Source organism: Thalassophryne amazonica, chromosome 14 (assembly GCF_902500255.1).
Source record: "Thalassophryne amazonica chromosome 14, fThaAma1.1, whole genome shotgun sequence".
In the NCBI taxonomy this organism is placed as follows: Eukaryota; Metazoa; Chordata; class Actinopteri; order Batrachoidiformes; family Batrachoididae; genus Thalassophryne; species Thalassophryne amazonica.
The window spans coordinates 35,149,437-35,161,732 of NC_047116.1; the positions used below are offsets into that span (position 1 = coordinate 35,149,437).

The 12,296-nt window shown below is 41.2% G+C and overlaps 1 protein-coding gene across 1 annotated transcript in view; it reads right to left on the bottom strand.

Annotated features, from left to right (window-relative positions):
- igf2bp2a (insulin-like growth factor 2 mRNA binding protein 2a) overlaps nucleotides 1-12,296 on the bottom strand; it is a 216,242-nt gene that overhangs the window by 117,479 nt on the left and 86,467 nt on the right. Inside the window, exons 4-5 of the mRNA XM_034187013.1 lie at nucleotides 3,876-3,924; nucleotides 513-564 (exon numbers count right to left, since the gene is read on the bottom strand). Of these exons, the coding sequence (XP_034042904.1) occupies nucleotides 513-564; nucleotides 3,876-3,924 (101 nt within the window). The remainder of the gene's footprint in view (nucleotides 1-512; nucleotides 565-3,875; nucleotides 3,925-12,296) is intronic.

Genomic DNA, 12,296 nt, shown 5'->3' on the forward strand with positions numbered 1-12,296 from the left:
GCCTTTCGCTGTAGTGCCGTCTACCTCCATGCACACATATGCACAATACACTCCATCAGAAAAAAGCTTCAGCACAGGCGCCTACAGTATCCTCCCCCTTTACCACCATGCATTTCCCTGAAAGAGGCGTGCACACAAACATGCACAGGCATGACCACACAGACACATTACAACTGGACGTCTGCCACATCCGCCCACTTCAATCCGTGCACAGAGACCGAGGGGACCCGTGGCAAAACAGCGCTCATTACAGAGGCTGCGTGTAATTCATGTGCTGCCCTGCCCGGGGCAACCTTATAAGACACATATGCACGCAGGCAGATGATAAAGGATGATTTATGAGCAGAGATGAGTTATGTTTAGATCGTGGCTGTGTGGGATGATGGTAACAGAGAAGTCAAGTCACACAGGGAGAGGTGACTCACTGGGAGGTCCGTTTGTTGCTAAACAGACACATATATGCATTGAATGTGTGGAAGATGTGCAGCAAATACAGAGGAGTTGCGGTTTACCTTGTTCCACGTTTTCTACAGTTCCATACTGAGCTAGAAGGCCGTCCAAAACCTGAGGAAGGAGAGGAGGAGTTAGAGCAACAGTTCTGGATGAATGAACAGAGAAGTGTAATGTCACCGTGACACCTGCATGAATTTTGGCTCCGCACCATCTCGCAATTCATCGTGCCCATGCGTGTCATTACATGGTACGCACCTTGACACTTGCATGAATTTGATCCCCACACTGGCACGCAATCTTGCGTGCCAATGAGTAAACTTGTCGTGAATTGTGCGGAAACTGTGCGAGGCCCTGCACGCAATGACACGCAGTGACACACAGTGTTTGCAATAGGTCGTGCACAGTTCACAACAGTTTACGATGAGTTTACTCATTGGCACGCTAAATTGCTTGACAGCGCGGGGATCAAATTCATGCAAGTGCCAAAGTGCCTTAACGCTCTGCAGGACAGTATTCATGGACCGTAGTGATGCGCACAGGCCTTCAATGACTGTCTAACTGAGAGAAATGCAGAATAAGTGCAGGCAATTATGGGCTGATGGTGCCCCGTTAGTGTCAGGGACAAAAACTGGAATTGTTTTTTTGTTGTTGTTTTTTTGGGGGGGTAAAGCCAAATACTTTTGACCTTCACAATACTGTTGTGTAAAGATGCTATCAATAGCAATTTAAATAAGCGGTTTCAGAGATATTCGGACGACTGTGTGCATGAACACACACAGTGATTACAACACTACTGTACTAACTAAAAATGTTGATCCTTCTTCAGCCCTTTGCGACATATTTCAAGAAACACTTGAGAATAAAATGTCGTGCACATAGATATATGTGCCCTTCTATATACAGAAGACAGCATTGCCAGTTTTGTGATTATCTGCAGAAGATTCCATTGACCTACCTATCCTGCATCACCAATACACAGCCACACACACACACACACACACACACACACACACACACACACACACACACACACACACACACACACACACACACACACACACACACACACACACACATATATATATATATATATATATATATATATCACAAACAGTTTTATGTGCATTAAATACTATGAAAGAAAAATAAATCGCAACATTCCAACTGGACCTGCTGAAGTGGTACAAACTGACTGGCAACAGAGAGCACCAAGCCTCCAAAACTCCTTTACTATTTACTGACATGCATGACTTTGGGGTTGCCAGGTTACACAGAAAGGTTAAGCAAATTCATCTCCCAAAACAGCATATTAGTTGCAGAAAGCTATATTAATATGTGGCTCTATTAATACAGATATTTTGAAAAGGTCACTTAAACCAAATCACAAAAGGCTCTGCAAAACACACAGTGCTGTGAAACTTCTGAGGAGTCAAAATGCTTCTGTATAAATGTGGTTTTTGACGGGGGGGTTTTTTCATTAAGATGTAAAAAATTTTGATTTTCCACCTGCCAATGTTCACAAAAAGAAAGAAAAATATGCTACAGAGAATTATGTCTAGTTTATTACACAATGTAGCAATTCAAGAAAGTAACAGACCTCTTCCGAATAAGACAGCCTGATTACTTGCAGTACTACGTATGATTCCACAAAAACAACAAATGGGGTAATAACCAAGGAACGGTGAATTGATTAACATGATGTTCTTGCAAAACCATGACATAGTTTCTCCAGCAAAAATTGAGTTTCAAATAGGGGTTGCCACACAGAATATTTACTTGTAGCATTTAATGCTAAAAAATCTTTATCATAAGTGACTTGATATATAGGATCTTTCCATTGTGCATGCCTAAGATTTTTGCACTGTACTATATTTTGTCACTTGTCTGCAGTGGTCTCAATCCATCTATCTTAGTCCTGTACAGGCCCTCAGGCCCATTGGTGTAGGAGCATATCCCTGGATACTGCAGAGAGAATCGGATGAGAGCTGATGACTGCCGCTGCACTGGGGGCCACTCCATCACAGGTTACATCCCCAGTCAAGCCTGGGACCCATATACAGTTGGGTGGACTGAGACAATGTAGCTCAAGTCTCTTGTTCAAGGACCCAGACATGTAGCCTGGATCACACAGCTGGAATCAAACTCTGGTCTACACATTGTTGGTTCAACTCTAATCCCACTGAGCCACTTGCACCCCACCAGTAATGGGACAAACTTAATATGAGGAATCTTATTCATAGCCAATTTTTAAACAAGTCAACATTTCCAAATCATGGAAAATGTCTTAGACTTCATTTCCATAAATTGTTAAAAAAATGCAGACACTGAATGGTAAATCTGTGGGAGTAGGCCATTATCAAAAACTGCAAAAAAGAGACTACTGAAGGAAGCCACCAAGACGCCCATGTTAACTCTGAATGAGGCATAGGCTTCTCTGGCTGTGATTAGAGAAATTGTGCAGAGTGGATCTTTTGTATGTTACATCACTAGTTATATAAAAGAGAGAAGGCTTTCTTAAAAAGAAAATGAAAGTTTTACCACAAGGCACATGGAAGCCATGAGTAAAAATGATAGTATTTCCAATACAATTGACAACAATCCTTATATTGTTTGTCCAATTACTTATGGCCTCAGAAAACTGATGCACTATGTACACAAATGGCCATAATTCCTAAATGCTTAATGTGACAGTTTTGTCAAACCCCTTCAATTAAAGCTTAAAGTCGACACTACAAGCACACCTTGACTGTTTATTTACAACTCCATTGTGGTGATGCGCATAGGACCCCCCCCCCCCCCCCCCCAAAAAAAGAATTAAGGGTCTGCTGAGTCAAAATGCATCAGAGTATCCTTTAATTAATTATCCTTTAACTGTTTTTTTTCTCTGTTATTTGATTATTTATTTTCCATTAATTTTTAGTATGCCAGACATTTATTTTTTGTTTTATTCTCAACTTATTTCTGGCCTCATCCTTGAAAAGCACTTGAATTTCTACTTATCCTCCAACAATATTTTTTTTCCTGACGCACTGCAGCACTGCCTACTTTTCTTCATAAGAAAATATGTTTTTCGATAGATATTTTTAAAATTACATACTGTTTAATTCCTGTAAACTTCGTTGAATCTTCTGAGAATCTCTGGCAGAAAGAATGGAATGTCAAAGCATGTTGTTGATACCCAAAATTAGTGTGATCCTTAATGTAACAAAGAAGATTTTGCACTTGCAAAACACATGTTTTATGCTGCACACAAGCTGGGACACAGTTACACGTCGACCTGTAGACAAAGTGTCATCAGCAGCATAATAGCAAACAGACGGAGATAAAAGCAGTCTCAAAAACAATCCAGTGACTCATTCTCAGGAACTGGTTTATGTGCTACCTGTTGCTGGTCAACGGGCCACAGCGGACAAACAACTCACCTCCCACTGTAGATGAGGGGGAATGTTCCGGATCTGGATCTTCCGACTCCTACAGAGATGAGAGACACAGAGGGAATGGATTTAACAGACCTGAACCACACTCACATACGTTAAGACTTAGTGTTGTCTGTTGTGTTTACACCAACAGTAATTTAACAGGCCGCTGCTTGTCAGCCTGGTGATGAGCAGCAGTGACATGAGGGCAAAGCTGCAGAGCCACAGTCAGTTCTCTGGTATATCAAACTTCATCTGTCTGTCATGTTCCCTTATTCCTCACAGGACCGCTGGCCGATTTCCACCAAACGTGATAAATTCATGACAGTGAACCGTAGAACTGCCCTTAAATGGCAAGGCCACTGGTTCAAAGGTCAAGATTTTGATTGTTCACTCTGATGACAGTTAAATGTGACACACATGTAGGTACTGTTAGGTTCTGGAATTGTCCAGGTGAGATCAAATTTACCAAAGGTGAATCAACTGGTTCAAGGTTACTGGTGCAAAGATCAAAGTGGACGTTTTTCAGAGTTATTTGCACCAAATCGGCCTTGTTGGGTTCTGGAATTACCCAACAAGGTCAAATTTGCCAAAGGTCATGTCTGTTTGTTTGTTGGTCTTCCCCTCCCAGGTCCATTTGCTGATTTCTACCAAGGCTGAGATGTCAAAGAAGACTGATCCCACAAAATGACCCTGAAAGAACTCATTTTGCCAAAGGTCAAGGAATTTGACTGTCAACCTGATTTGGGCCAAATGAGGCATGCACACTGGTGGATTCCATAACTGCCCTGGCAAGGTCAACCAGAGGTCAATCATTTGAGTCGGTCATTGAGATCAAATGTATGATTGCCGTGGCCCTGACTGTCTTCTTACCAATGGGTACTCTTACCCAGTGTTAATGTGTGAAATATAACTTCTTACAACAGCTGCAGCTGATAATATGGCATCATAAATCAGAACTGTCACCAGTGTGCAGAACGGAACACAGGTGTGTAGGTGAGGACGTTTATTAGGCAGAAACGACTTTCCTACTCTCCTCGGAGTGCGCCTCTCACTACTCTCACTGTGAGCGGAGGAAGTGAAGAAAGTAATTTGGAATTTAAAATTCAAATAAAAAAACTGCAATAAATCACGTATCTTTAATATAAAGTCAGAAATCTGTGTAACCAAATAATAATATGTAAATAATTTTAAAACAGGAAAATGGATGTGAAAATGTGATGTGAGCAATGAACAGAGGTCTTCAGCGATCTGCTCGGTCTGAGTAACTGAGATAAAACAGGGACAGAGGTTTGGTTCCATTCCTGATTGACAAATATGTCAACAAGAGTCATCAGGAGATGACATATCCCCCCGGTCCCAACAAATCCGTAATCGACTGGTGTCGGGTGATCACCCAAGTACACCCATATGCAAAAATTGAATGAAATTTGTCAACTGGGTCTTGAGATATTGCGCTAACAAGGGCTGCAATGACAACATCTTCAATATCTTGCTGTGACCTTGAAATTGACCCTGTTTTATGAAAAATGGTGTCTACTAACATTTGATCAAAAAATGTATCCAACTCCCACTTTTGTCAAATTCCAAGTAATTACACTTGTTTTGTTGTCTGCAGTCCAAACACCATTGTGTTTTGATTCAGCAACTACTGTGGCTACGACTTGTGATAGAGACAGTACTGACACTGTTTCTCTCTGGCCGGGGTTGAGATCCAGTGATGCTAAAAAGTCTGTTTTCCTCCAGAGAGTGTGTCAGTTCAAACAGCAAAGCCACACAAACTGCCCAGAGACCGAAAGCTGTTAACAACTACATTAACGTAAGAGAGTCCGGCTCCGCAAAGAGCACTGCTAACTTAAAAAGCAGAAATACTGGTGGAGAAAAAGCCAGTGAGGAACCAAATAACCAATAACCATTTAGAAAGCATGTCGGGTCTGATTAGGAGGTACTACAGGGAGAGAGGGAGTCAGGACTGGTGGAGGAAAGGGGCCATAATAAGAAGTGGATTATAGTTCAAGTTACTGCATTGTGGGACACAGTAGGGTACAGATACAACAAGGCTACAACACACACACACACACACACACACACACACACACACACACACACACACACACACACATCTACATCTTTTCACATCTTCTTTCTTCTCTGGCATCCAGAATGTGAGCACATCTGGATGTAAGAGACCCCCCATCAGGACTTCTTATCCCCTCACCTTTCTCTCAGTGAGGACAGTAAAGGACAGAACCTGGCAGCTGGACATGAATAAATGAGTCTTTCTGAGTGACAGAGAGAAGAAACATGATGCCCATGATGCCACACACTCATGTTCCCTTCTCTCCTCATCTCACCCATCCATCCGAAAACAAAAACAAAAGCTAAATCCTAAATTCTAGGGAAGGAATCAATATTTTTATTTGTGATTGGAATAAGAAATTAAGGCCATCGGATGGTACAACTCCTCACTCGGGGGGAGGAGGAGTAACAGAAAGACAGAGGACAGGAACGAGAGGAACAGTAGTAGCCAGTAAACCAGTAGTGATCAGTATGTCTGATATTTGTATCTGCAAACTGTTTACTTTCACTTTTGATGCTCTGTGTGCTTCTTACCCTGTGTGCTGGTATACAATGCTGATGGAACCTCAATTTCCCTGAGGGAGTCTTCCCAAAGGATGAATAAAGTTCATCCTTTGGAAAGATTCAATATTCCAAATTAAGTTGTGTGTGTGTGAGTTGGGGCGGGGGGCACCGAACCATATCCAAGCAGTCATTAGGTAAGAGGTGGGGCACACCCTGGACGGGCCGCCAGTCTATTGCATGGTCGACACACACATATAGACAGAGAAACTGATTTACACTCTCATCACACGTACAGTCAATTTCCAGTCACCAATTCATCTAAGCTGCATGTCTTGGACGTCCGAGGAAGCTGGAGCATCCGAAGGGAACCCACACAAACAAGGGAAAACACTGAAACTCCACAAAGAAAGGACCAGGTTGGAAGCAAACCTGGTCACATCTGGGAGTGTGCATAGGTGTTGTGCATCGCTGCATCCACCCCACTACGGACCACCTGAGGCCCTCGATGGCAACCACTGAGCCACTGAAAGTAACCCAGCCATTGAAATATGGGTGACCCCTTGCCCTTCTTCAGCTGTTGGTATAGTTATGATATTAGGCACTGACCAGTGACCCTAACTATACCAATCTCATTTATAGCCCTTGCCTTCCCTTTCAGCCCTACCCCTCGGTTTTGCCTGTTCACGTAAGGGGGAGCGGTATCCAATTCTCTTTGGATGGAGCAGTAGGGCTAAGGGGTGGAGCTACAAAGACCTTCAAGCAAAGATTATTACGGACCACACGTACATGAAGGGTATGAGAAACTTTGCAGCACATCTGCAACATGGCTGCACAATAGTGAACAAACAGATGAATAAATGTAAGCATTTCAGCATTAATAAGGATTTAAATTACAGTGTGTCCCATATAGCTTTTTTACTCCCCTGTTCTTCATAGGAAAGTTTTTAAAAATCATTAAGAATGCTAATGTTGACATTACATCATTATTGCTGATTTGCACAACAGTCCCTGTATTTTTACATGTATTTAGACTTTTTTTTTAAAATTGCTTTTAGGGTTTTTTTTTCTACTTATTTTTTTTCCCAGACAACATATGAAGGTACAGTCATGGTGTCTCATTTCGTAAGAGGATTTTTCACCCCTAACCACTGCCATTCTGTTTCAAGAGGCAAGGGTAGGAGTAAAATATGCCCAAAAGAAATACCATGAGACAACATGACTATGTTGTTATACATCCTCATACATCATGCAAAAAAAAAAAAAAACACACACAAAAAAAAAAAAAACTACACCTGCCAGTCTGTTTTCAAGAATTTGAGGTGCCAAACCTGGAACTTCATCCTCTTGCAAATGGTATTGCACCACAAACACCTCTGCCCAGCAACACCATGTTCTCCATAAGAATTTTCTCAGGTGTCTCTCTCAATATCAAAGGATGAACACCCAAAACCATGAATGACAATGTTTCAGCAAGTTACTGATGGGGTTTAGCTGTGATCCAGAATCTACATTTGGACCTCACGCAACACCAAAGTTTAATGCCTTCTTTCTCTTAATAAGATTGGTCAGTCAGGAGATGTGACAAAAAATATACATCCAAGAAATTAACAGACGACAGTGATCACATGAACTCCTTGGTGGAGGAGATGCTATACAGTGAGGAAAATAAGTATTTGAACACCCTGCAGATTGCAAGTTCTCCCACTAGAAATCATGGAGGGGTCTGAAATTTTCATCATAGGTGCATGTCCACTGTGAGAGATATAATCTAAAAAAAAAAAAAAATCCGGAAATCACAATGTATGATTTTTTTAATAATTTATTTGTATGTTACTGCTGCAAATAAGTATTTGAACACCTACCAACCAGCAAGAATTCTGGCTTTTCTTTAAGAAGCCCTCTTATTCTGCAATCTTTACCTGTATTAATTGCACCTGTTTGAACTTGTTACCTGTATAAAAGACACCTGTTCACACACTCAATCAATCACACTCCAACCTGTCCACCATAGCCAAGACCAAAGAGCTGTCTAAGGACACCAGGGAAAAAACTGTAGACCTGCACAAGGCTGGGATGGACTACAGGACAACAGGCAAGCAGCTTGGTAGAAGACAACAACTGTTATGATTATTTATTAGAAAATGGAAGAAACACAAGATGACTGTCAATCTCCCTCGGTGTGGGATTCCATGCAAGATCTCATGTTGTGGAGTAAGGATATTTTTGAGAAAACTCAGACCTACACAGGAGGACCTGGTCAATGACCTGAAGAGAGCTGGGACCACAGTCACAAAGATTACATTAGTAACACATGATGCTGTCATGGTTTAAAATCCTGCAGGGAAGTAAGGTCCCCCTGCTCAAGCCAGCACATGTCCAGGCCCATTTGAAGTTCACCAGTAACCATCTGGATGATCCAGAGGAGGCATGGGTGCAGGTCATGTGGTCAGATGAGACCACAATAGAGCTTTTTGGAATCAACTCCACATACCATGTTTAGAGGATGAGAACAACCCCAAGAAAACCATCCCAACCGTGAAGCATGGGGGTGGAAACATCATACTCTGGGGGTGCTCTTCTGCAAAGGGGACAGGACGACTGCACCATATTGAAGAGAGGATGGATGGGGTCATGGATTGCGAGATTTTGGCAAACAACCTCCTTCCCTCAGTAAGAGCATTGAAGATGGGTCATGGCTGGGTCTTCCAGCATGGCAATGACCCAAACACACAGCCAGGGCAACTAAGGAGGGGCTCCGTAAGAAGCATTTCAAGGTCCTGGAGTGGCCTGGCCAGTGTCCAGACCTGAACCCAATAGAAAATCTTTGGAGGGAGCTGAAACTCCAAACCTGAAAGATCTGGAGAAGATCTGTATGGAGGAGTGGACCAAAATCCCTGCTGCAGTGTGTGCAAACCTGGTGAAAAACTACAGGAAACGTCTGACCTCTGTAATTGCAAACAAAGGCTACTGTTCCAAATATTAACACTGATTTTCACAGGTGTTCAAATACTTATTTGCAACAGTAACATACAAATAAATTATAAAAAAATCATACATTGTGATTTCCAGATTTTTTTTTTAGATTATGTCTCTCACAGTGGACATGCACCTAAGATGAAAATTTCAGACCTCTCCATGATTTCTAAGTGGGAGAACTTGCAAAATCGCAGGGTGTTCAAATACTTATTTTCCTCACTGTATATCACATGCATTTTTCACAATGCATCAGTCCTGAAACTATATAATACAGCCCCTGGCAAAAATTATGGAATCACCGGCCTCGGAGGATGTTCATTCAGTTGTTTAATTTTGTAGAAAAAAAGCAGATCACACACATGACACAAAACTAAAGTCATTTCAAATGGCAACTTTCTGGCTTTAAGAAACACTATAAGAAATCAAGAAAAAAAGATTGTGGCAGTCAGTAACGGTTACTTTTTTAGACCAAGCAGAGGAAAAAATATGGAATCACTCAATTCTGAGGAAAAAATTATGGAATCACCCTGTAAATTTTCATTCCCAAAATTAACACCTGCATCATATCAGATCTGCTCATTAGTCTGCATCTAAAAAGGAGTGATCACACCTTGGAGAGCTGTTGCACCAAGTGGACTGACATGAATCATGGCTCCAACACGAGAGATGTCAGTTGAAACAAAGGAGAGGATTATCAAACTCTTAAAAGAGAGTAAATCATCATGCAATGTTGCAAAAGATGTTGGTTGTTCACAGTCAGCTGTGTCTAAACTCAGGACCAAATACAAAAACATGGGAAGGTTGTTAAAGGCAAACATACTGGTAGACCAAGGAAGACATCAAAGCATCAAGACAGAAAACTTAAAGCAATATGTCTCAAAAATCCAAAAATGCACAACAAAACAAATGAGGAACGAATGGGAGGAAACTGGAGTCAACATCTATGACTGAACTGTAAGAAACCGCCTAAAGGAAATGGGATTTACATACAGAAAAGCTAAATGAAAGCCATCATTAACACCTAACAGAATAAACAAGGTTACAATGGGCTAAGGAAAAGCAATCGTGGACTGTGGATGACTGATGAGAGTGATATTCAGTGATGAATCTCAAATCTGCATTGGGCAAGTGATGATGCTGGAACTTTTGTTTGGTGCCGTTCCAATGAGATTATAAAGATGATTGCCTGAAGAGAACATCTAAATTTCCACAGTCATTGATGATATGGGGCTGCATGTCAGGTAAAGGCATGGGGAGATGGCTGTCAATACATCATCAATAAATGCACAAGTTTACGTTGATATTTTGGACAATTGAAAGGATGTTTGGGGATGATGAAATAATTTTTCAAGATGATAATGCATCTTGCCATAGAGCAAAAACTGTGAAAATGTTCCTTGCAAAAAGACACATAGGATCAATGTCATGGCATAGGGTCAATGTCAACGAGCAGATCTGATTTGATGCAGGTTTTAGTTTGGGGGATGGAAATTTACAGGGTGATTCCATAATTTATTCCTCAGAATTGAGTGATTCCATATTTTTTTCCTCTGCTTGGTCTAAAAAAGTAACCGTTACTGACTGTCACAATCTTTTTTTCTTGATTTCTTATAGTGTTTCTTAAAGCCAGAAAGTTGCCATTTGAAATGACTTTAGTTTTGTGTCATGTCTGTGATCTGCTTTTTTTCCACAAAATTAAACAACTGAATGAACATCCTCCGAGGCCGGTGATTCCATAATTTTTGCCAGGGATTGTAATAAAATGATAGCATCACATACACTCTTTGATCAAACCTGATTTGCACTTTATCATGTGTGACACATACAGCAAAATTAACATTTCTCTGCGGGTTGTACCATAAGATGGCCTTCAGGTCTTCTGTCACCAAAAGTGGTTTCAAGCGAGTGGCTTGATGAAATATCTCACTTGGCAACCAGTTTCTAAACAAGGCTAAACCAAAAAATCACTCTGTACCACTAAAACACATCACCTTTTTCAACATAGTAAACAACCTCCTGAAATCCAAAAGCAGCTCATAGCTAAAAAGGCAAAGTCAAAACCTCAAAACTGACCCAAGCATTGGCTTCGCTGGAGTTCCAAATATGGATACTAAAGGGTCTATTCATTAGACATCATGTGGTTAAATCTGCTATGAATTCAAAGTCCATATCTCTGTTCCAGTTCTCAAATTGATTGCTGTTTTGTCACCATTGCTTCAAATAGTCATGGCTGATAAATTGAACTTATTTTCATTAATGACAAGCATGCAGAGCTCTGTGATGTCATAAGGCATATTCCACCATCTTCATTATCTTTGAGGTGTCATGAGTTAGGACCTGTCTTTGGCTGGCTCATTTGTAAGGTTGTTTTCACCTCAGAAAAATATCCCCGATGTACCTCTGGTTCAGTATCCACCTTAAAAATGAATCAAGTCTTCTGTGACCAATATAAATGCAATTTACTGATAACCTTTTGAGATTTCATGCTAACAAACAAGCACGGAAAAAAAACCCATATTGCACAAACTCCTGCTAGAAATTGGTCCTAACATCTGTGTTTTAACAGTGGAAGGAAACCCACGTAGACCCAAGAACAACAGTGGCATATACGAGGTCTCTTAGAAAAGTATCGGACCTTTTTATTTTTTTCAAAAACCACATGGATTTGAATCACATGTGATTGCATCAACCAAGCTTGAACCTTCGTGCACATGCCTGAGTTTTTTCACGCCTGTCGGTTGCGTCATTCGCCTGTGAGCAGGCTTTGTGTGAGCAGTGGTCCACCCCTCTCATCGTTTTTTATTGCGAATAAATGTCTGAACGATTTGGAGCTTTGCTGCATCAATTTTTTTCCAGAAACTGTGAGAG